This window comes from Hylobates moloch, unplaced genomic scaffold (assembly GCF_009828535.3).
Source record: "Hylobates moloch isolate HMO894 unplaced genomic scaffold, HMol_V3 SCAFFOLD_3, whole genome shotgun sequence".
NCBI classification, from domain to species: domain Eukaryota; kingdom Metazoa; phylum Chordata; class Mammalia; order Primates; family Hylobatidae; genus Hylobates; species Hylobates moloch.
The window spans coordinates 9,596,552-9,622,685 of NW_026652278.1; the positions used below are offsets into that span (position 1 = coordinate 9,596,552).

A 26,134-nucleotide genomic window follows, 5' to 3' on the forward strand; every position below is an offset into this window, starting at 1 on the left:
GGCCAGGCTGCAGGATGTCCTGGAGTCCAGCCTCTCCGAAGGGACAGGCAGCCTAATGGGTCAGTGGTCTTGACTCTCGAGCTTGCCCTGGATTCTCACAAGGCCCTCTGGTGGATACCAGTGACCGCTGGGGACTGTGAGCTCCAAGAGGCGAATGGCATCCGACAGAAAGGGCCCATTGTCCTGAGGTGAGGGTGGAGGGCACGGGCCCAGGCTCCCAGCTGCCTCAGAGAGTGACGGGGTGTGGGATTATAACCTGGGCTCAGGGCCCAAGCTGCGGAGGTGCCAGACCACGAGAGTGGCAGGTTGGGGCTGCTGGGACAGCATGAGAAGGTTCTGTGCGGAGGCAGGGCTGTTGGAGGCCCAGTCGTGAGGATTTCTGAGTATGTAGTGTGAGGATTAACCTTGCTGGTCAGCCACTTGAGGTCCATTTCTGGTAGGCAGGATGGAGAGTGGGAAACATGTGGGACCCAGGAACTGCCACCACATGGGTCAGATTCATGTCCTTCAGGCCTGGAAGGTGTGAGGGCAAACCCTGGGGAGGGAAGGGGGCATGGTAGCCAGGTTTTTCTCTGTGAGGTCAGCCTCGGGTGGTTGGCATGTCTGCTGCACAAACCCCCTCAATGCGGGGACCCCCAGTTCATCGTGTGGCCCCCACTCGCTGCATGGCCTTTCACATTCACTGTGTGCACCCCTCCGCCTTCACTAAATGCTCCACCACTCACTGTGGTGGGCGTGGGGCAAACAGCAGCCCAGAGTCAGGAGACCCCTTCTGGATGCTGCTGTAAGCATTGTCATTCTTACGGACGATGGGCTAGGCTGGGACGATCAAGCACTGGTGTTTTATTCCAGGGGCAAATGGTGTTTACTAGCTGTGCTCCATGTTATCCATTTTGCAGAGAATGGAAAACAATAGATTTCTTTTCTACTTATATTCCTCTGCTCATTAGCATGCACAATATAAAGGCCAGAGTTGCTGAAGCAAAATCAGCAAGTTCTGATTAATTTGCAGAGCTCCAATGATGCTTCCTGACTGAGTCATGTTGAGGAAGGATCCTTAATTGGGAACAGCCTCAGACAGTGGCATGGACAGCAAAAGAGAAGGAATATCAGAGCAAAAACACCCCTAAAGCAAATGCCAACAAGAAAGAACATTGGCTTAATGTTGACAGTTCAATCGACCGTGTCTGGAAAGACCAGGCATGCCTGTGGGTGGGAGTTCAGGGGAAAATGGAAAAGCACGCGGCCAGATTTAGAAAATAAGAAACTCATCCCTTTCAGCATCTGTCGTTGTTTTTAACAAGCATTGTCCTTTCCAGGTTGCCCACCTCTTGGTCTGGAAACCTTAAAAATCACAGACTTCCAGCTCCATGCCTCCACGGTGAAGCGCTATGGCCTGGGCGCGCATCGAGGGAGACTCAACATCCAGGTACCTGGCCCTGTGGTTGGAAGGATTTTGACTGCCTTGTTTATTGCTCTGGTTCCTTGAGCTTGGATCAGGCAATGCACAGGATTTAAAGTGCATTAGCCTGGATTCTCACAGTAAGAAAGGATATTGCTGAATGATCCTAATTTTACAGAGAGAGCTCTGAGACTCAGGGAGGCAATGTCTTCTCCAAAGACTGTTGTGAGTGAAAGTGAGACCACCAGTACCTGGACCCAGGTTGTTCCCCTTCCACCTTTTGAACACTTCTCTTCCATATGCTGTTGGTCCAGAAAGGACAGGAGGAGAAGGTGGAATGCCTGGGGCATGGCGAGGCAGAGCTGTGGCACACGAAGCAGTGGCATTTGTCTTCCCTTGCCTCTCTGCCAATGCTTCTTGTCTCTGCCACACACACATCTTCCAGGTTTTCCTGCGGCTCCCTCCATTGCGTTCCCCTGGGTCAAGCCCTGCGTGGCTCCTGGGACCATGCACATCCTGGCTGGTCTCCCTCCTGGAGGCTCAAGGGCCTTTCTGGCCTTGGGCCTCAAGACTGTCAGGCCTCCCTCTCTGTCAGTCCCATCAGTCCAAGGTCTTGCTCCAGGAAAGTGAGCTCCTTCCTGCACACTCTACACACCATGCAATTCTTGACTCCAGGCTCTTTCTGTAGCAGATTCCCCTGCCTGAAACTTCTACTGCCCAACCATGCTCCACTCACATGAATCCCATCTGATCCATGCATGAGTTTCCTATTGCTGCTGTGACAAATAAACGTAGCCTCTTCCCACAAATGTGGGAAGTTCTGGAGGACAGACGTCTCATTGGGCTAAGTCAAGGTATGCAGGGCTGTGCTCCTTTCTGGAGACTGTAGGGAGAATCAATTTTCTTCCCCTTTTCAGTCTTGAGAAGCTGCCCCATTTCTTGCTAGTGGCTCTTTCCTTCTTCAGAGCCAGCAACGGCAGATGGAGTCTTCATGTGACCGCCTGTCTGGTTCTCTGTTCTGATTTCTTGTTCCCCTTTTGAGGATCCTTAAGATTACACTGGGCCCACCTGGATAGCCTGGGATCATCTCCCTTCCTCAAGCAAACTTCATTCCATCTGTGACCCTCATTCCTCTCTGCTGTGTAATCTAATATATGCACAGGTTCTGCGGATTAGAGCGTGGACATCTCTGGGTAGGAGTTATTCTGCCGCCCCATCCCCAGGGCCTTTTTTTCCTGCCCCACCTCCTGCTGATCTGTTCTTTCTCAACTTAGCACTTCATCTCTACCGTCCTGTGTGGCTCTTTAATGGCACCATATTCTAGTTTTCTTTCTATAGCTCTTCTGTATTGGGAGTAGTTTCCAAGCCCCTTTGCACATGCACCATCTCTGGCCTAGGAAGGGAGGAGGTTCCTTGCCCCTGGCCCTGAGAGCCATCAAGGGTGCACTCAAAGCTAATGGCTTCCAAGTGGCAGAGTGGACCCCTGACTCCCCCAGTGGTCTGTGTAAATGTGCTAGGCGCAGCTGCTGTGCTGGGAACTGTACAAACAGATAAGGTTCCTTCCCAGGGAGCTCATGGGATTGGAGGCATCTGAGCCAAGCTCTGACTCCAAGCTTTGCACTTTCTCCACCCCACCCTTCAGACTGCACCGCATCAAACAGACTTTCGAACTGCTTAACCTCCACCACTTTTTAATTCAGAGGAATTCAGGTAGAACATTTGTAGAAATAACTTTAATCAGATCCGAAGGTTGGTTTATAAATGCTCGTATAAAAAAAGAATAATAACCAATAAGAAATATTTGGATGTGCACAACTGTCAACTGCAAACAATCTCTTATGTTTTATGAGAGGATGAACACAGGAACCCTCAAAGCTTGAGCCGGAGCTATGTTCATGTTCGCACAGTGCCTCCAGTACCCTAGAAGGGGCTCCAGGCCTCTGAGGAAATGACGGTCAGACCCAAGCAGGGCATGTGCAGCCTGTTTTGTGCATTAATTAGGGGAGCTGTCGTCTGATGCTTTGCATGCTTTCTCTATAATCGAAATTATCCTTTGAAAAAGAGAAAGTTTCACATTTATTTGTGCTTTCGGTCAAAAATTAAAAGGTCCTGTTAATCCTAAATGTGTTGGGGTTGAATGGGAAGTTGGGGGGAGCATGGTGTTTGTGTCCCTCCAGTTGGGAATTCTGCCGGCAGAGTGCCACGCAGGGTGTGCCAATGAGACGTTGTAGACAGGCATGCTGAGTGCAGACCTTGGCCTTGACGTTTCTAGATTGGGGGCCTTTGGAACAATGAGCTCATGTCTCTGAGGCTCAGTTGCCTCATCAGAAAGATGAGAGTCCTAATCACTCGCAGAGTTCCTTGAGTGGTGACCTTAGGTGACTTCTGATTTTAAAACATTCCCTGGATCATCTCCTTCCTCTGTTGAAAGGCTCTGGTGGCTTCTAGTTACCATACGAGGAAAGTCCCAGGTTGGCCCTGGGTGACTGGGTCTCTCTCTGAACCTTCATTTACTTATTTCCTTGGGTTGTATCTGCCCCTTCCTTGTGAGTAAGCCCCATGTTGGATGTGGCCTTGTTTCTCCTGCTTGCCCAGCCCCTGGTGTGCAGAATAGCACCTGCAACATGGGAGGTGCACTGAGGACATGGACAGAGACCTGGCTCAGGTGCAGATGGTGTTTATTCACTGACCTGCCTTTGCTGGGCTGCACAGGAGCCCCACCATAGATGGGGCATCCAGCAGGGAGCAGCTGGCGAGGCTGTCCTCACTTCATCTTCCCAGCTTCAGGTAGTCTTTCACCCATGAGAGGCCCACCCCAGGCGGAATGCCAAGCTCCCCTCAGTGAATGCATTGGCTGAGTGCACTCTCTTGCCTGTGGTCAGGGTGAAAAGGAGGCCGTGCGTGGGAATCACATCAGTGCTATTTGTCTTCATGGGTTTTTCTTTCTTCAGGGGCATCTTATTTACCCTGATGCTTTCTCACAGGAAGGTCTCAGTACCTGCTCTTAGACTGGGAAGTTGCTGCTTTAATAGCCAAATCTGGGCCCGCCATCCCCAGCCTCTGGCTCTGACCCCACTCGGGTACCTGGTGTCAACCCCAGAGAGGACGGTGTCGTTTGCAATGTGTGTCTGTGGGCTTCGACATACAGCCCCAGTCCCCCACGGGGAGCTCACTAGGCTAAATCGAGGGGTCAGCAGGGCTGTGCTCCTGTGCCACAGGGAAACGGGGATGAGGTCAGCCCACTTTTGTGGTTTGTGTCTTCCAGAGCCAGTGCCACATGCGGTGTGATTCCACTGTCACAGGTGCATAATTAAAGTCAGTGTACTCCAAAAATACATCTCCCCACACAGAACGGTTTGAAATGCAGTTTAAAAATAACCACCTCTTGTCTCACATATGAGTATTTTGTAGGCGTGTTGAGCTAATGGGATTTTGTGATCGAGAAACACCAAGGTGTCAGAATTAGAAACTGTGTTTAATACCCTAGTGCAGGCTATGAGCTGGTTCAGCCTAGCGCTGTGCCGGCCCAGGACTCTAGGCACAGATGTGGCTGTGGTCCAGGCTGGAAGGTATGGGGCTCACAGGCTGGGACGCTGGTGCTGGTCGCTCTGCTGACCAGCCATGTGGCCTTGGGTGAGATGCCCTCATTCTCCAAGGCTCAGTGTCGTCATCAGGAAGGTGCAGGTCCCACCGCTGGCTCTGCCTCCTTCATTGTATTGTGAAGGTCAAAAGGAGTAAAGAAAGAGAATTGCCTTTGGCAGTTCTCAAATGCGTATTCTTACCCATTAGCATTCATTCTTGCAGCAGACCATTGTGAGGTACCTGCTATGTGACAGGCATGGAAAGGGCCATGACAAAAAGCCCTAGGGATTCTCTGCCTTCAAGATGCTTCAGTCTCTAGCAGAGGGAGAGTGGGAATCAGCTCGAAGCATCATTGGCACAGTGCTAAGTGCCTTATGCATGTGATTTCATTTATTCCTCCAACATGGAAGATAGTACTGTTATTATTACCTCTGCCTTATAGGAAACAGACACAGGGAGCATGGAATGACTCAGCTCACATTTCCCAGGAGAGGCAGATTAAGAATCCAGGCAGCTTTAAACCTTGAGTTGTTGCTCCTAATGATGCCATAAAACTGCCTCCCAAGTCAACAGATAGAAGTGGTATAGGTCCAACAGCTGGAATAGTGATCAAACCGTGTACATCTCTCTTTTCTGACCATTGTCTCACACTGATTTATTCATCTGCACCCTCGCCAAATGCTGAGCTGCTTGCAGAAAATGTGACTCTTGCATTTCTGGGTATTCCCCACCCTGTGTGAGCGCAGTGTCTGCACATATGGATGCGCTGAATCAACAAAGCTTCTGTGTAGTGGCTGCAGTGCTTAAGGGCGCTTAAGCAGGAGAAGCCTAGGAGGAGGCCGGGCAGGCTGGTCTGCTGTCACATGTGTTTTTCGAGTGCATATTTGCCCTGTGTGGTTGGCAGATACAGGGATGATGTCATTATGACACAGAAGCAGCATTGGTTCATGTGTGACTTTTGCTAGTCTATGAATGGTCTGTGGGGCTGAGCACCAGCACCTGGCCACAGCGTGCCCTGTCACAGGTGAGTGTGGAGTCTATGAATGGTCTGTGGGACTGAGTATCAGCACCTGATCACAGAGTGCCCTATCATGGGTGAGTGTAGAGTCTATGAATAGTCTGTGGGACCGAGTATCAGCACGTGACCACAGAGTGCACTGTCACGGGTGAGTGTGGAGTCTATGAGTGGTCTGTGGGACCCAGCACCAGCACCTGACCACAGAGTGCAGTGTCGTGGGTGAGCGTGGAAGCTGCGGAGTCCTGTGCGTGATGCCCTGTGCCTCCTTTTCCTCGGCGTCGGTGGGGCCTGTGCTGGTGCATTGCTCAGGTTCTTCTCCGTTTTGCCCTAGCCTTCAACTCAGCAGCTCCACGCCGCCTTCCAGCTCCACGCCGCCGCCTTCCATCGCTGGCGCCACCCGCCTCCCTGCTTGTTTCCTTTGCAGATCAAATCCTGTAATTACAGCTGTATTTAAACACTGTTTTGAGCAACTCAACGTGTCTTCTTAATTGTGCTAATGTGTTTTTAGAATTAATTTTTTTCAGTCTTCTGCTTCCAGACCTGTATAGATTTTGAATGGGCTGGCTGGTGGGCTGGGTTTTAGACTGGGAGCTTTTACTGGAACGCCTTTGCCATGTTACCACAGAAATACCTGTCTCCTTTTCCATCATTTTAAGCAGAAGACTTTGAAAGAGTCCTTATAACTCAATACTTCCTTTTTTCCAAGTAGAGTTTTACTTTTGTTAACTTAATAATAGAAGGTTAGAGAAAAAACCCAACATTTACATTTTATCACTACATTGGGACAAGATAGACTTTCCAGGAATTCAAGGAAGACATCCAGTTCGGCAGGAGAGCAAAGGTTCGGCCCCTCACCTATGATTATTCTTCCTGTGCACCCAGGACCCTTTTATACTCACTCACTTGTGAGGCTGTGATCTCATTTAGAAACAGTCACTGGTTTCTTCCATTCTGGGAGCAACTGCAGACAGATTGGAAATTAACATTCTGAGTCTCCAAGAGAACATGTTGACAGTGACCTCTAAAATCATGCTCAGGGCCGGGCGCGGTGGCTCATGCCTGTAACCCCAGCACTTTGGGAGGCTGAGGCGGGTGGATCACCTGAGGTCGGGAATTCAAGACCATCCTGGCCAACGTGGCGAAATCCCGTCTCTACTAAACATACAAAAATTAGCCGGGCATGGTGGCGCACGCCTGTAATCCCAGCTACTTGGGAGGTTGAGGCAGGAGAATCACTTGAACCTGGGAGGCTGAGGTTGCAGTGAGCCAAGATCATGCCACTGCACTCCAGCCTGTGCAAGAGGGTGAGACTCTGTCTCAAAAAAAAAAAACAACAATAAAAAAACAAAAACCAAACCAAACCAAACCAAACCAAACCAAAACAAACCAAAACAAAACATGCTCGGATCCTTTGCCTGTAGTTAGTCTTAGGAAGTGACCCTATATTCAGGTGGGTCATCTAATGGCAGCTCATCACCTGCCCCATCCCAAAGAATCCTCCTTTGAGGACCCTCAGATAGTTTCCGTAGGTCATAAACTAAGGAAGGGGGTTCAGGGACAGCAGCCCTGCCGAAGTGACTTATTGTACCACTGTTATTATTTTGGATATTTTCTTAGCTGGCAAGCCTCCAACAGATTGCAGTAGTAAGCACTGCCATGACAGCACCATGTCATGCTGGCTTTCAACCTCATTCTCAAGAATTTAAATTACAGTAAGTCAGGGTCTGACGTGTGATCAGAGAAATGAAACACTAAGTGTGTGGTTGGGACTCAGGATGTCACCACAATTCCTGCCTATAATTGGGGACCGATTTACATCCCCTATAAATGGGGATGTAAAAAAGTTGGTGCTCAGATCAGAGCTTGGAAGAAACAGCTGATGTTTTGAGGTCACAAGGAAAAACATAGCACACTCCCTACACAGCTCTGGGTGTCCTTGTGATAGCCTGGTCACAGTTGTTTGGCACTCTGTGGACCAGGTCTTGTCTCAGCCATGTTAGAAGTGACTGAGAGTTTGGTCCCCTAGAGAGAGAGGCTCACCTCTTGCAGCTCTTCCAGGAGGAAACGTCTGGCTGTAACAATAGTGTCTGTCAGAGCCGTTTTCCCAGCACCGCTGGAAGGAATCATGAGTCCTCTCCTCAGTCATTTCCTTAAAAATTATATGGAGCACCTCAATGCCGATATTAGAATCTAGTTCCAGTGTTCTCATCCCCTTTTTACCTAAAATGAGGTGGGATACTTGGAGGCGGCCACTGCCTGTGGCTTCATATGTACCCCCGCACGAAGACATGAATGCAGTTTTAGAACATTGAACCAACTGAGTTTTATCCTGTGTCACAGCTCATGTTCCAGAGCACGTCCTGTACATGTCTCCCTGTACCTTTTGGCCCCAGTGCTCTTGGGGCCCCACTTTGACCAAAGGTGGAGGCCACCCACATTTCTCCCAGCAGGAAGTCTGTGGAGTACCTTGGGCAGCACCATTTTCCCAGGTCTCACCTGTGCCCGACCCACACCTGCCTGTGGCTGGGCCCTGCACCGGTGTCTTTGACCCTAAGCCTATCTCTTCCTTCAGGCCTTCCCGATTTTCTGTTTTGTTTGTTTGTTTGTTTTTGTTTTTCCTGGCTATGCAAAACCTTGCTGTGACTCTTAAGTTCTTCTTGGGGGCCATATATGTGCTAAGTGCTGCAGAGGCAAAAGTAATCACAGTAGACATAGTTTCCGAGTCAAGGAATGTCGTGTTTGTTCTGATAAAGGGATTTCGTTCTACATCTGGCTTCAAGCAAACGGTCTTGGAGACAGTGTTTGGATGCCAAAACACTGGAATTTTGGGTATTTGCATTTTTATGGGAATAACAGGACCGAATATTTTAAATTATGACTCCCTTGGAAAAATCAAAATGAATATCTATTATGATGGTAACGCACTGTTCTTATTTCTCAAGAAGCTTACAGTGTAGACACACAAGCCGGTAGAAGGACAATGTAACCAAAGTAAAAAGGGTCCAAAGCCTCCAAAGCCTCCTTGATCCATGAACCGCAGATTATTAAGGAACCACAGAGTTATCTGGTTCAGATATAGATTCTGTTCTGTTTGCTATGTGCATTTTTCTTTAATATGTTATTAAATTTCATATGTTGTGTCCTTGAAGCACGACCACAGAATGACCTACACACCTGATTGCCGGGAGACGTGCACATCCAGAAGACAGTCATCCTACCTGTGTACAGTGGGGCAGGTGCCCTGGGGAACCATCCCCATGAGGCATCACTGGAGAAGGCACAGTGCAGTTATGACTGCAGAGTAGACACACAGGCTCTGGGGGTTGTCTGTTGAACAAGCTGAGCCATCACGTGGGTGCTGGAGCTGGCAGGGAAGGAGCTCTGGGTTTATCTACAGGTGGAAAACTGAGATTAGGGTCTCAGGTCTGTACTTAGTAGCTGTGGGGTTAGGGCAGGTCACTTAGCCCCTTACTTCAGTTTCCTTATCTCTAAAACATATATAAAATATATTATATATATAAATATATAATATATATAAATATATATATTTTATATATAAATATATGATATATATAAAATATATATAAAAAATATATATTTTATATATATGTATTTGTTCACTAGCTCTGGGGCCACCCCTGCCTCCCAGCTTGTGCTGCCTTATCTCCCTGACCACTGGCTTGAGTTTCACCCCTAGGATCTCCCACACGCACATCCAGGCAGGGCCCAGAAAAGTCTGATCTGAGAGGCATCAGTAGTCACCCCCAGAGCCTGTGTGTCCATTCAGCAGTCAGAGCTGCTTCTCCAGTGATGCCTCATGGGGATGGTTCCCCAGGGCACCTGCCCTGCTACACACAGGTCAGATGACTGTCTCCTGGAGGTGCATGGTTGGGAATCAGGTGTGTAGGTCATTCTGTGTTAGTGCTTCAAGGACACAATAAATGCTGTATAAGCAGAAAAAGCCAGGGTAGGGAGAGGGAGGGGAGGAAAAAGGAGAGGAGGAGGGAAAGAAAGAATAACAGAGCAGATTCTTTCTTTCTTTCTTTTTTTGAGACCAACCTTGCTCTGTCGCCCAGGCTGGGGTGCAGTGGCGCGATCTCTGCTCACTGCAACCTCCACCTCCTGGCTTCAAGTGATTCTTGCGCCTCAGCCTCCTGAGTAGCTGGGATTACAGGCACGTGCCACCACGCCCAGCTAATTTTTGTATGTTTAGTAGAGACGGGGTGTCACCATGTTGGCTGGGCTGGTCTCGAACTCCTGACCTCAAGTGGTCCTCCTGCCTTGGCCTCCCAAAGTGTTGGGATTACAGGCATGAGCCACCACGCCTGGCCAGATTCTTCCTTTTATTTATTCATTTTATTATAACAACAACACAAAAACACAACACACATCTAGAAACCTTTTATGTACTCAGCACTGTCATAAGAACTGAGGAAACAACGCTGAGCGAAAGCAGAAGAGTCCTGAGCACTTAGCAAATATTTACTGGGGGCCTATGATGTGCCAGGCCCTGTTTTAGGTGCTGAGATGCCTTAATGACCAAAACAAAGATTCTTGCCATCTTGAAGCTTGCGTTCTAGTGCAGGAGGCAAATCAAGGCAGGTGTATTAGTCCATTCTCTCACTGCTATAAACAGCTGAGAAAGAGGTTTCATTGGCTCATGGTTCTGCAGGCTGTACAGGAAACATAGTGGCTTCTGCTTCTGGGGAGGCCTCAGGAAACTTACAGTCATGGCGGAAGGTGAAGGGGAGGCAGGCACTGCTTACATGACCCTAGCAGGAGCAAAAGACTGGGGAGGTGCCACACACATTTAAACAACTAGATCTCATGAGAACTCACTCACTATCCAACACAGTTCTAAGGGGGAGATCCACCCCCATGATCTAATCACGTCCCACCAGGCCCCAACTCCAACAATGGGAATTACAATTTGACGTGAGATTCAGGCAGGGACACAGATCCAAACCATATCGGCAGGAAATGTGACAAATCATAGTGTTTATTATTATAGTATGTTAGAAGGTGGCATATACTGTGGAGAGAAGGGAAACAAAACCAGCGGACAGCTGGCAGTGGTAGTCATGGGGGCAGGCTCTGGAGAGGTGGCAGCTGTTTTTCAAGAAGGGGATCAATGGGGAGCCAAGGGCGTATGAGAAGAGCATTCTGGGCAGGGGGGATGGCTTGAGCAAAGGTCAGGGGTGGAAGCATGCTCAGTATAGCCAAGGGGCAGCAGGAGGTTGGAGTGAGCATCAGGGTAGAAGACATGAGCCAGAGGTAATAGGAGGCCTGCAGTCTCCCTGGAAGGACTTCGGCTTTTAGCCGTGAGCCAATTAGGGGAGCCCTGGAATGTTCTGGACACAGGAATGACATGCTGTGGCTTACATGTGAAACAGATCAACCTAGTCACTGTGTTGACATTTGGGGAGCAAACATCGAAGCAGAGGCCTGTTAAGGGGGGTGACTTCAGGCCCTAGACAGGAGATGGTACTGGCTTGAGCCAAGATAGGAGTGATGGAGGGGGTTGGAAGTGGATGGATTTAGGATATTTTGAAAGTAGGATTTTCTGATGCAGGGCAGATGAGGTTTGGATGAAGGATACAAGAGAATGGAAGGGAGTCAGGCATGCTTTTTAACCTGCAACTCTGATAATCTAGTAATCTAATGGGGAGATGAAATTACTGAAGAAAATCCCACCTGGGAATGCATAATTACAATCTGTAATGAGTCCTGGGAAGGAGAGGAGCAGATGCATTCATTCCCTGGGGCTGCCACGACAAAGTTGGGAGCCCAGACAGGCCAACTGAAAACAGCAAACACTGATTCTCTCACAATTCTGGAGGCTTGAAATCTGAAATCAAAGCGTTAGCAGGGCATTGCTCCTTCCGAAGTCTCTAGGAAAGGGTCCTTCCTTGCCCTTTCCAGCGTCTGGTGGCCTCAGGCATTCTGTGGCATCCCTGGGCTGGTAGATGCATCACCCCAGTCTCTGCCTCCCTGGTCCCTCAGGCTTATCCCAGTGAGCCTCTACATCATCTGCCCTCTGCCTGTGTGTCTCTGTGTTCAGATTTCCCCTTGTTTAAAGACACAGTCATGCTGGACATGCCCATCCTGCTCTAATCTGACTGCATCTTAACTAAGTGTATCTGTATCAGCCCTTTTTTTTTCTTTTTTTGAGATGGAGTCTCATTCTGTCACCCAGGCTGGAGTTTAGTGGCGTGATCTTGGCTCACTACAACTTCCATCTCCCGGGTTCAAGCGATTCCCCTGCCTCAGCCTCCCAAGGAGCTGGGACTACAGGTGCGTGCCACCATGCCCGGCTAATTTTTTGTATTTTTAGTAGAGCCGGGGTTTCACTATGTTAGCCAGAATGGTCTGGATCTCCTGATCTTGTGATCCGCCTGCCTTGGCCTCCCAAAGTGCTGGGATTACAGTCGTGAGCCACCGTGCCTGGTCACCCGCCCTATTTCTAAATAAGGTCACATTCTGAGATTCCAAGAGTTAGGGCATGAGCCTATTTTGGAGAGGGGGAACACAATTCAATACTGTGGTTCTGTATGCCCAATATATCTGCCTCATGCTGGAGCTTGGAGGACTTTCCTGAGGATGGAGTGAGTACTTAGGCTACTACATGAAGAAGGATTATAAGTTGAGAGTTTATTGGACAAAGGGTAGGCAGAGGGAGAGAAGAGCCTTCCAGGTCAAAGAGAAGAGTGTGTACAAAGGCCCTGTGGTGGTGGGGAACATGGTCTATTGGAAGGACTGAGGCAAAGCCAGTATGACTGGAGCTACACTGTGGTTATGGAGCAATGTCATGGCCAATGGCCATGAGAAAAAGAGCTTCCCACCATTAGTCGTCAAGTAAATACAAATCAAAGCCACAATGAGACAGGATGCACAGGCACCAGAATGGCTTTGAAAAAAGGATAATATCAAGTGTTGGCAAAGATGTAGGGCAATGGAAACGTTCATACAATGCTGGGAATGTAAAGTAGCACAGCCGCTTGGAAACCTGTTTGGCAGTATAATAGTCTGTCTTTATCTGGGGGATATGTTCCAAGACCCCCACCCCCAGTGGATGCTTGAAACTGTGGATAGTACCAAATGCTCTTAGATGCTAGGCGTGGATTTCTTTTTCTTTCACCACAATTTCACAGGTAGAAAATTCATTCTTACCATAGATCTTAGCAGCCTCAGCATACAATTTCTTTCTTTTTTAAATTAAGTTGAGACCTTTCATCTTTTCACTTAAAGGAAGCATTTTACTTGTCTCTTGGGCATTTCTGAATTACCAATATCAATACCCTTGCATTGTGGGGCCATTATTAAGGAAAAGGTTACTTCAACACAAGCACTGCAATACCAACTCTTTGATAACCAAGATGGCTGCTAGGTGACTACTGGGCAGCTAATGTAGACAGTGTGGATCACCAAACAAAGGGAGGATTCACATCAAGGTGGAATGGTGAGAAACGGTGTGGGATTTTGTCACCCTACCCAGAATGGCATGCAGTTTATAAATTGGTTATTTCTGGAATTTCCCATTTAATATTTTCAGACTGTGGTTGACTTCAGATAACTGAAACCATGGGAAGAGAAACCACAGATAACGGGGGACTATTGTATTTATTAAAGTTGAACATTCTCATGCACATTGACCTAACAAATTCACTCTCATGCCTAAATGGAAATGTGCTCACAGGTGCACAAGAAGACATGCATAGGTATGTTCATAGCAGCATTATTTATAACCCCCAAATGGAAATAATCCACATATATCATAAGTCATTTTTTATGTACTACAGTGAAATACCATATGACAGTTAAAAGGACTAAATTACTACTGCATGCAATTGTCTGGGTGAATCTCCCAGATATAATAAATATTGATCAGAAGAAGCCAGACACAAAGAGTAGTTACAGTAGGTTTCATTTATATAAAGTTTGAAAATAAGAAAACCAACCTGAGGAGATAGAAGTCAGAGGCGTGGTTATGTCTGGGGGAAGTTAATGTCTGGGAAGGGGCACAGGGAGCTTCTGGCATGCTGCTCATGGTCTACATCTTGGTCTGGATGTGGTTATGTGGGTACATGCAGTTTGTAAAAATTGGTTGAGCTGCACACTTAGGATTTGCACACTTTTCTTTATCTATTTTAAAATTAATGAAAACTTTACAAGAAAGCTGCTCAGCTAAAGAAGAGAGGTATATTTGATTTAGCCTTTTAAAAGTGAATGTTAGGCCGGGCACGGTGGCTCACGCCTGTAATCCCAGCACTTTGGGAGGTCGAAGCAGGCGGATCACCTGAGGTCAGGAGTTCGAGACCAGCCTGACCAGCATGGTGAAACCTTGTCTGTACTAAAAACACAAAAATTAGCCAGATATGGTGGCGGGCATCTGTAATCCCAGCTAATGAATCCAGGAGGCAGAGGTTGCAGTGAGCCGAGATTGCACCATTGCACTCCAGCCTGGGGAACAAGTGCGAAACTCTGTCTCAAAAAAAAAAAAAAAGGAGTGAATGTTAAGAATATAATAAATGAAATTAGGTGATAAAGGGGATAAAGGGGAAGGAGGAGAGGCAGCAGGAAGTAGAAATAATGATTTCATCACTGCCTATAGTAGGGAGTTAATGGGTACTTTCTAAGAAAATACAGAATTAAGTATGTTACGTAAAAGACATAGTTACTAAATCAACCACTAAAACAAAAGTACAGCTCATTAGCATTTTCAGAGGAAATATGTACTTAAAGCAAAAAAAACAAAAAAAAAACAAAAAACGGATCAATAGATAAAAATAAAACAAAGCCACAGGAAGCAATAAAAATAGAATATCTAAGAAACACGGATGATTCATTCAGACAAGAACATCTGTCAATGGGCTAAATGGACCTAACTTACCTATTAATAGAACAAAACTGAAATTGTACTATAAAGCAAATTTAATCACAGACCACAGCAGGCACATACTAAACATAAAGGGAATCATACTTGTACCCCCAGTGGTTTCCATGTATTAACTGTGTTTTCTGTGCCAGGCACTATACAAAATACTTGTAACTGTGACAACGGTATTATCACATATTTTATTTCTATCCTCATTTTATAGATCAACTGACCTAACTGGGGGTATTTACATAATGAGCTGTAGAATGAGGACTTGCACTTGACCTACATGCGTTTCTGAAAGCGATTCTGAGCTGTGTTGCCTTCTTGGAGTGCACAGGAGGACATACACAATCTTTATGGGGTCACTAAGTGAATTAATAATTGTTTGAGAATTAAACTTGTTCCATAGATAATATAATTTTAATGGCTAAAGCATTTCCCAGATTGGAGTTAAATCGAATTAGAATGTTGATGTGAAAACATTTGCCTGTTTCTTTTTCAGTTAGTATATTTCTTCATCTTTTCTTCTTTTAAACAGTTAATAAATGGTTTATGGTGTGTTGAATAGATTTTATTTTTAATTTTAAACTGTGGATGTTTACTAGTTTCCTTGGCCAATGCAAGGAAATAGTTAAGAAATTGGTTTTGGTTTTAAAAATTGCTTCAAAAACAATGAATACAGTGTTTTTATACAGCCTACTTTACTGATGATTAAGGTTGGAATTGGGACAAGGTGCATTGCCAATTTGCAGAAGGATCAGCTGATTGCACCTGGAAAGTTTTATGGGTTTATAGCAGTGGTTTATTACAGAGGTTTATTGAAGGCAGACATTCAGACCACATGATGGCCATTTTATGGCGGATTACTTACTTTACCAATCAAATGCCACAGCTAACATTTTTTAGATAACCTCCCCCTGAAAAGGCATTAACTTGGTGATGATCTATAGTTTCAGCTATTGCTTCTAAATTTTTTTCTCAAAAATATTTTAAAATAACTATCACTTTATCCTATTTATCTCCAAATAGCCCTGGGATACGTCTGCAGAGAGGCAGCTGTAAGTCAATTATCCTGGAATCACTAAATAGTTACATTCACTTGGATATGACTTTTTATTTGCTTCCAGATGTTTCTGTGTAGAGGCAGCCCATGATTATGAAATATGTACAGTGCAGATCAGTGACTCACTGCTGCAGAATGATTTTGATATTCACTGTTGTCTCTATCAGAAAGCAAAGCCCTTTGCATAATACCTAGCACGTAGTCAATGCTCTGTAGATACCTGAAAAATGAAAGAATAAACAGTAAACATTGTAACAGTCACCCTCTATATCTATGTGTCCCTTTCCTTTTGCTTTTTAAAATTGCTTTTTAAAACTTGTTTTAATCAGTTTTATAACAAACAAACACACTTCACATTCCACCCGGCCCCTGACTGCCATCAAGCACTGTGGATGGCACAGCTACTGGAAACTCTTTTTAATTGTCTCTTTGGGAATTGAAATCTTCAATTCTTTTTTTTTTTTTTTTTTTTGAGACAGAGTCTCACCCTCTTGCCCAGGATAGAGTGCAGTGGTGCCATCTTGGCTCACTGCAACCTCCGCCTCTCAGGTTTAAGCAATTCTCCTGCCTCAGCCTCCTGAGTAGCTGGGATTACAGGCGCATACCACCACACTTGGCTAATGTTCTATATTTTTGGTAGAGATGGGGTTTCACCGCGTTGGCCAGGCTGGTCTTGAACTCCTGACTTCAAGTGATCCACCCACCTCGGCCTCCCAAAATGCTGGGATTACAGGCGTGAGCCACCGTGCCTGGCCTGAAATCTTCACTTCTAAATAATATGCAAATATTGATCTGTATCAATTTATAAATGTAGACTTGATCTTTTAGATCCCTATTCTGGAAGATGAGGCTATCACCCATTTTTATCACCCCTTTCCCCTCTTCCATCTTTCCCATAAAATTGTAGCTCAATTTTTAGGTAAATCTGTATCTGAGGTTTTCATTATTATGACTGAAAATTTTGCTTCCTAGTTACTGAGCCAAAAAATACTTTAATTTTCAGTCAGGAAATATTTACTTCATATCATTTCTTAACAACCTTTTGTTTTCCTGGGCCTGCTTGTATTTTTAAGAACATAATTCTCCCCACATCTTGCAATAGGTCTGGATCCGAAAACAAACAAACAAAAAAAACCTTCAATATCAATTTTTATGCAGCCACATCTGTTCAGTGGTTTTTAGTCCTGTTTTGTGTTTTACATTTCTGTTAGACACCCCTTCAGAAGCCATTTTACCTGCTGCATTCTGAATGGGCTACTCTCTGGGTCTCCTACATGGCTACTGTCTTGGGTCTTCTTCACCATCATTCTGATAATTCTCTGCTATGTTGGAACCCTTGATTTCTGGATCTGATATATTCCTTTCTGTAGTGTTCTGCCTCATTTTTCTGGAGTGCATCCTCTAGTACAGGGTCCCCAGTCCCCCGTCCACAGACTGGTACCAATCTGTGGCCGGTTAGGAACGGGGCTTTCACAGCAAGAAGTGAGTGGCAGGCCAGAGAGCAAAGCTTCACTTGTATTTACAGCCACTCCCCATTGTTCAAATTACGGCCTGAGCTCCACCTCCTGTAAGATCAGCAGTGGTATTAGATGCTCAAAGGAGCGCAAACCCTATTGTGAACTGTGCATGCAGGGGATCTGGGTTGTGCGTTCCTTATGAGAATCTAATGCCTGATGATCTGTCACTGTCTCCCATCACCTCCAGATGAAAATGTCTAGTTGCAGGAAAACGAGCTCAGGCTCCCATTGATTCTACATTATGATAAGTTGTGTAATTTTATTTCATTATATATTATAATTTAATAATAATAGAAATAAAGTGCACAATACATATAATATGCTTAAATTATCCCAAAACCATTCCCCACCTCCAGATGGTGGAAAAACCAGTCCCTGGTGCCAGAAAGGTTGGGGACTGCTGCTTCAGTAGCTTCGTGGAAATGGTGTATGAAAAATAGATTTTTTGAGAATCTGTGAATCTGAAAATGTCTTTATTTTGCCATCATGATTGATAGTTTGGCTGAGTGTAAAAATTCTAGGATGAAAAATCTTTCCCTTTTGAACTTCGAAAGCACCATCCCTCCATTCTTCTAGCTTCAGATGCTGCTATTGAGAATTCTGATTACTCTTTCTTTCTTTGTGTGTGTTCCTTTTACTGCTTGTTTCCTCTTTGGAAACTTTTAGAATCTTTTCTTTATTTCTGATGTTTTGAAGTTTCAAAATGATATTCCATGGTGTGTATATTAGTTTATTATGTATACTAGATTCTTACGAGTTTTGGAGACTTAACTGGGAAAGTATAGTTTTTATTTGGTCGTTTTTTTCCCGCTAAAATTCTTCTGGATTTCTTCCTCTGCTTTTCTTATTTTTCTCCTGTTGTCTATTTTTGTGTTCTGTTTTAGTTTTTGTGAGATTTCTTCAACTTTAGCTTTTTAGTCTTTTTGTTTTAAAAATAGAAAGCCTTTCTATTTTAAAAGTTGCTGACGTTTTAAAAATTTCAACTTTCACATTTTAATTTCCAAGAGCTCTTTCTTGTTCAGTGCTTTTTCCTTTTTTAGAGTATTCTATTCTTGTTTCATGAAATCAAGACCTTTCTAGAAATATTAATTATAGATTTTTAAAGCCTTTTTTCTGTTCTCTATTATAGTTTGCATTTTTTTTTCTGTTTGTTATAAACCCGGCTGCATGGTGTTCTATAGCTGGTTGGGGGAAGGAGCTGGAACATCTCACTCTTTAGTGTGCTGATGCCCCCAGAGATTACTGTTTTTATCCATCACGGCACCCCTGCCCTCCTCTGTGCCTAGTATCCCCAATCCAGGGTCTCTACAGTTTGCTTTCTTTTTTTTTTTTTTTTTTTTTCTTTTTTATTATACTTTAGGGTTTTAGGGTACATGTGCACAATGTGACAATGTGCAGGTTTGTTACATATGTATCCATGTGCCATGTTGATTTCCTGCACCCATTAACTCGTCCTTTAGCATTAGGTGTATCTCCTAATGCTGTCCCTCCCCCCTCCCCCCACCCCACAACAGTCCCCGGAGTGTGATGTTCCCCTTCCTGTGTCCATGAGTTCTCATTGTTCAATTCCCACCTATGAGTGAGAACATGCGGTGTTTGGTTTTTTGTCCTTGCGATAGTTTACTGAGAACGATGTTTTCCAGTTTCATCCATGTCTCTACAAAGGACACGAACTCATCATTTTTTATGGCTGCATAGTATTCCATGGTGTATATGTGCCACATTTTCTTAATCCAGTCTATCGTTGTTGGACATTTGGGTTGGTTCCAACTCTTTGCTATTGTGAATAGTGCCGCAATAAACATACGTGTGCATGTGTCTTTATAGCAGCATGATTTATAGTCCTTTGGGTATATACCCAGTAATGGGATGGCTGGGTCAAATGGTATTTCTAGTTCGAGATCCCTGAGGAATCGCCACACTGACTTCCACAATGGTTGAACTAGTTTACAGTCCCACCAACAGTGTAAAAGTGTTCCTATTTCTCCACATCCTCTCCAGCACCTGTTGTTTCCTGATTTTTTAATGATGGCCATTCTAACTGGTGTAAGATGGTATCTCACTGTGGTTTTGATTTGCATTTCTCTGATGGCCAGTGATGATGAGCATTTCTTCATGTGTTTTTTGGCTGCATAAATGGCTTCTTTTGAGAAGTGTCTGTTCATGTCCTCTGCCCACTTTTTGATGGGGTTGTTTGTTTTTTTCTTGTAAATTTGTTTGAGTTCATTGTAGATTCTGGATATTAGCCCTTTGTCAGATGAGTAGGTTGCAAAAATTTTCTCCCATTCTGTAGGTTGCCTGTTCACTCTGATGATAGTTTCTTTTGCTGTGCAGAAGCTCTTTAGTTTAATGAGATCCCATTTGTCGATTTTGGCTTTTGTTGCCATTGCTTTTGGTGTTTTAGACATGAAGTCCTTGCCCACGCCTATGTCCTGAATGGTATTGCCTAGGTTTTCTTGTAGGATTTTAATGGTTTTAGGTCTAACATATAAGTCTTTAATCCATCTTGAATTAATTTTTGTATAAGGTGTAAGGAAGGGATCCAGTTTCAGCTTTCTACATATGGCTAGCCAGTTTTCCCAGCACCATTTATTAAATAGGGAATCCTTTCCCCATTTCTTGTTTTTGTCAGGTTTGTCAAAGATCAGATAGTTGTAGCTATGCGGCATCATTTCTGAGGGCTCTGTTCTGTTCCATTGATCTATGTCTCTGTTGTGGTACCAGTACCATGCTGTTTTGGTTACTGTAGCCTTGTAGTATAGTTTGAAGTCAGGTAGCGTGATGCCTCCAGCTTTGTTCTTTTGGCTTAGGATTGACTTGGCGATGCGGGCTCTTTTTTGGTTCCATATGAACTTTAAAGTAGTTTTTTCCAATTCTGTGAAGAAAGTCATTGGTAGCTTGATGGGGATGGCATTGAATCTATAAATTACCTTGGGCAGTATGGCCATTTTCACGATATTGATTCTTCCAACCCATGAGCATGGAATGTTCTTCCATTTGTTTGTATCCTCTTTTATTTCATTGAGCAGTGGTTTGTAGTTCTCCTTGAAGAGGTCCTTCACATCCCTTGTAAGTTGGATTCCTAGGTATTTTATTCTCTTTGAAGCAATTGTGAATGGGAGTTCGCTCATGATTTGGCTCTCTGTTTGTCTGTTATTGGTGTACAAGAATGCTTGTGATTTTTGTACATTAATTTTGTATCCTGAGACTTTGCTGAAGTTGCTAATCAGCTTAAGGAGATTTCGGGCTGAGACAATGGGGTTTTCTAGATATACAATCATGTCATCTGCAAACAGGGACAATTTGACTTCCTCTTTTCCTAATTGAATACCCTTTATTTCCTTCTCCTGCCTGATTGCTCTGGCCAGAACTTCCAGCACTATGTTGAAAAGGAGCGGTGAGAGAGGGCATCCCTGTCTTGTGCCAGTTTTCAGAGGGAATGCTTCCAGTTTTTGCCCATTCAGTATGATATTGGCTGTGGGTTTGTCATAGATAGCTCTTATTATTTTGAGATACGTCCCATCAATACCTAATTTATTGAGAGTTTTTAGCATGAAGAGATGTTGAATTTTGTCAAAGGCCTTTTCTGCATCTATTGAGATAATCATGTGGTTTTTGTCTTTGGTTCTGTTTATATGCTGGATTACATTTATTGATTTGCGTATGTTGAACCAGCCTTGCATCCCAGGGATGAAGCCCACTTGATCATGGTGGATAAGCTTTTTGATGTGCTGCTGGATTCGGTTTGCCAGTATTTTATTGAGGATTTTTGCATCAATGTTCATCAAGGATATTGGTCTGAAATTCTCTTTTTTGGTTATGTCTCTGCCAGGTTTTGGTATCAGGATGATGCTGGCTTCATAAAATGTGTTAGGGAGGATTCCCTCTTTTTCTATTGATTGGAATAGTTTCAGAAGGAATGGTACCAGTTCCTCCTTGTAGCTCTGGTAGAATTCAGCTGTGAATCCATCAGGTCCTGGACTCTTTTTGGTTGGTAAGCTATTGATTATTGCCACAATTTCAGAAGCTGTTATTGGTCTATTCAGAGATTCAACTTCTTCCTGGTTTAGTCTTGGGAGGGTGTATTTGTCGAGGAATTTATCCATTTCTTCTAGATTTTCTAGCTTATTTGCATAGAGGTGTTTGTAGTATTCTCTGATGGTAGATTGTATTTCTGTGGGATCGGTGGTGATATCCCCTTTTTCGTTTTTTATTGCATCTATTTGATTCTTCTCTCTTTTCTTCTTTATTAGTCTTGCTAGTGGTCCATCAATTTTGTTGATCTTTTCAAAAAACCAGCTCCTGGATTCATTAATTTTTTGAAGGGTTTTTTGTGTCTCTATTTCCTTCAGTTCTGCTCTGATTTTAGTTATTTCTAGCCTTCTGCTAGCTTTTGAATGTGTTTGCTCTTGCTTTTCTAGTTCTTTTAATTGTGATGTTAGGGTGTCAATTTTGGATCTTTCCTGCTTTCTCTTGTGGGCATTTAGTGCTATAAATTTCCCTCTACACACTGCTTTGAATGTGTCCCAGAGATTCTGGTATGTTGTGTCTTTGTTCTCGTTGGTTTCAAAGAACATCTTTATTTCTGCCTTCATTTCATTATGTACCCAATAGTCATTCAGGAGCAGGTTGTTCAGTTTCCATGTAGTTGAGCGGTTTTGAGTGAGTTTCTTAATCCTGAGTTCTAGTTTGATTGCACTGTGGTCTGAGAGACAGTTTGTTATAATTTCTGTTGTTTTACATTTGCTGAGGAGAGCTTTACTTCCAACTATGTGGTCAATTTTGGAATAGGTGTGGTGTGGTGCTGAAAAAAATGTATATTCTGTTGACTTGGGGTGGAGAGTTCTGTAGATGTCTATTAGGTCCGCTTGGTGCAGAGCTGAGTTCAATTCCTGGATATCCTTGTTAACTTTCTGTCTCGTTGATCTGTCTAATGTTGACAGTGGGGTGTTAAAATCTCCCATTATTATTGTGTGGGAGTTTAAGTCCCTTTGTAGGTCACTGAGGACTTGCTTTATGAATCTGGGTGCTCCTGTGTTGGGTGCATATATATTTAGGATATTTAGCTCTTCTTGTTGAATTGATCCCTTTACCATTATGTAATGGCCTTCTTTGTCTCTTATGATCTTTGTTGGTTTAAAGTCTATTTTATCAGAGACTAGGATTGCAACCCCTGCCTTTTTTTGTTTTCCAGTTGCTTGATAGATCTTCCTCCATCCCTTTATTTTGAGTCTATGTGTGTCTCTGCACGTGAGATGGGTTTCCTGAATACAGCACACTGATGGGTCCTGACTCCTTATCCAGTTTGCCAGTCTGTGTCTTTTGATTGGAGCATTTAGCCCATTTACATTTAACGTTAATATTGTTATGTGTGAATCTGATCCTGTCATTATGATGTTAGTTGGTTATTTTGCTCGTTAGTTGCTATAGTTTCTTCCTAGCCTCGATGGTCTTTACAATTTGGCATGTTTTTGCAGTGGCTGGAACCGGTTGTTCCTTTCCATGTTTAGTGCTTCCTTCAGGAGCTCTTTTAGGGCAGGCCTGGTGGTGACAAAATCACTCAGCGTTTGCTTGTCTGTAAAGTATTTTATTTCTCCTTCACTTATGAAGCTTAGTTTGGCGGGATAGCAAATTCTGGGTTGAAAATTCTTTTCTTTAAGAATGTTGAATATCGGCCCCCACTCTCTTCTGGCTTGTAGAGTTTCTGCTGAGAGATCAGCTGTTAGTCTGATGGGCTTCCCTTTGTGGGTAACCCGACCTTTCTCTCTGGCTGCCCTTAACATTTTTTCCTTCATTTCAACTTTGGTGAATCTGACAATTATGTGTCTTGGAGTTGCCCTTCTCGAGGAGTATCTTTGTGGCGTTCTCTGTATTTCCTGAATCTGAATGCTGGCCTGCCTTGCTAGATTGGGGAAGTTCTCCTGGATAATATCTTGCAGAGTGTTTTCCAACTTGGTTCCATTCTCCCCATCATTTTCAGGTACACCAATCAGACGTAGGTTTGGTCTTTTCACATAGTCCCAAATTTCTTGGAGGCTTTGTTCATTTCTTTTTATTCTTTTTTCTCTAAACTTCCCTTCTCTCTTCATTTCATTCATTTCATCTTCCATCAGTGATACCCTTTCTTCCAGTTGATCGCATCTGCTACTGAGGCTTCTGCAATCTTCGCGTAGTTCTCGAAACTTGGCTTTCAGCTCCATCAGCTCCTTTAAGCCCTTCTCTCCATTGGTTATTCTAGTTATCCATCCTTCTAATTTTTTTTCAAAGTTTTTAACTTCTTTGCTATTGTTTTGAATTTCCTCTCGTAGCTCAGCGTAGTTTGATCGTCTGAAGCCTTCTTCTCTCAACTCATCAAAGTCATCCTCCATCCAGCTTTGTTCCGTTGCTGGTGAGGAACTGCGTTCCTTTGGAGGAGGAGAGGTGCTCTGTTGTTTAGAGTTTCCAGTTTTTCTGCTCTGTTTTTTCCCCATCTTTGTGGTTTTATCTACTTTTTGTCTTTGGTGATGGTGATGTACAGATGGGTTTTTGGTGTTGAAGTCCTTTCTGTTTGTTAGTTTTCCTTCTACCAGACAGGACCCTCAGCTGCAGGTCTGTTGGAGTTTACTAGAGGTCCACTCCAGACCCTGTTTGGCTGGGTGTCAGCAGCGGTGGCTGCAGAACAGCGGATTTTCGTGAGACCACAAATTCAGCTGTCTGATAGTTCCTCTGAAAGTTTTGTCTCAGAGGAGTACCCGGTTGAATGAGGTGTCAGTCTGACCCTACTGGGGGGGTGCCTCCCAGTTAGGCTGCTCAGGGGTGAGGGACCCACTTTAGGAGGCAGTCTGTCTGTTCTCAGATCTCCAGCTGCGTGCTGGGAGAACCACTACTCTCTTCAAAGCTGTCAGTCAGACAGGGGCATTTAAGTCTGTGGAGGTTCTTTGCTGAGTTTTTGTTTGTCTGTGCCCTGCCCCCAGAGGTGGAGCCTACAGAGGCAGGCAGGCCTCCTTGAGCTATGGTGGGCTCCACCCAGTTCGAGCTTCCTGGCTGCTTTGTTTACCTAAGCAAGCCTGGGCAATGGCGGGCGCCCCTCCCCCAGCCTCGCTGCCGCCTTGCAGCTTGATCTCAGACTGCTGTGCTAGCAATCAGCGAGACTCCGTGGGCATAGGACCCTCCGAGCCGGGTGCGGGACACAATCTCCTAGTGTGCCGTTTTCCAGGCCCGTTGGAGAAGCGCAGTATTAGGATGGGACTGACCCGATATTCCAGGTGCCGTCTGTTTCCCCTTTCTTTGACTAGGAAAGGGAACTCCCTGACCCCTTGCACTTCCCGAGTGAGGCAATGCCTCGCCCTGCTTCGGCTCGCGCACAGTGCGCTTCACCGTCTGTCCTGCACCCACTGTTGGGCACTCCCTAGTGAGATGAAACCGGTACCTCAAGCAGAAATGCAGAAATCACCAGTCTTCTGTGTCGCTGGGGCTGGGAGCTGGAGACCGGAGCTGTTCCTATTCGGCCATCTTGGCTCCGAGTCTAAATGTTTCTTTATCTACCTTCTATTTTCTTTTATCTTGATTCTCCATCTGGGCGGCGGCGGTCACACCCGATAACTGACAGGCCCGCAGCATCTCGGTCAAGCGGACGGCGCTGCTGGTGGACTCGAGCTGCCGCGGCGGCGCCAGTTAAGTGGAGGCGTGCTTGCGTGTATGCGTGCCCGCGTCCGCGCCCCCAGTTTGCTTTCTTTTCAGAGAAAAATTTCAGGTCCTCTGTGGAGTGGGGGTGGAGATACGGGGGAATTAATTGTATTATTATTATTATTTTTTTTGACAGTCTTGCTCTGTCACCCAGAGCAGAGACAGTCTTGTTCTGTCACCCAGAGCAGAGACAGACAGTCTTGCTCTGTCACCCAGGCTAGAGCGCAGTGGTGCAATCTTGGCTCACTGCAGCCTCTGCCCCCCTGGTTCAAGTGATTCTCCTGCCTCAGCCTCCTGAGTAGCTAGGATTACGGACGTGAGCCACTGTGCCCAGCCTAGTGTTTTTTTAGTACACATTTTGTAGCAATTGCCTGTTGAGTCCTGCCTTACCCTCACCTCCCAAAGATATATTGAAACCCAGGTTCTCAGCTTTTCTAAGGTTCTGCGTGGCTTGCTTCTTATTGTGCTGTTTTGACGTTTGCACTTCCTTCTCTTGCTGAGTCATTCAGGATTCCTCCATCTGATTCTGTCTTCATATATTGTAATTTAGGGCTTTCATATGTCTTCTGGCTTTATCAGAGATCAAAGTTGTATTTCTGTATCTTGCTTTCTTTGCTTGGGGTTGACTTTTGAGAGAAGAACACAGAAAAACTAACGTGTTTATCCCATCATCTTGAAACAGAAAAATCCTCTTAGATTGACTTTAGACAGTATCAGGTTTTCTCTTTGTTATGGATTTGATAATTCCCACATTTATCTTAAGCAAAATTGAGTCTGTTAGGGGCAGTGGTGTGCTTTCTTTAAGGTAAAAAAATGCATATAATTTAATTTCCTTTATAAAATTACATTAATTCTCAGTTTTTTTTTGGTATTGTAGTAGAAAGATTCATTCCATGTTAGTGACGTTTTCAAGACTAGTGTACCCTTTAAAGAATCAAACCTTTTGGTTCACCAACTTTTAATTGAAATTTCTCCAAAATTTATCAGCGATTTCCCTACATTATTAAAG

The 26,134-nt window shown here is 44.7% G+C and overlaps 1 protein-coding gene across 1 annotated transcript in view; it reads left to right on the forward strand.

Annotated features, from left to right (window-relative positions):
- CPXM2 (carboxypeptidase X, M14 family member 2) overlaps positions 1 to 26,134 on the forward strand; it is a 153,398-nt gene that overhangs the window by 28,489 nt on the left and 98,775 nt on the right. Inside the window, exon 3 of the mRNA XM_032175790.2 lies at positions 1,320 to 1,429. Within this exon, the coding sequence (XP_032031681.1) occupies positions 1,320 to 1,429 (110 nt within the window). The remainder of the gene's footprint in view (positions 1 to 1,319; positions 1,430 to 26,134) is intronic.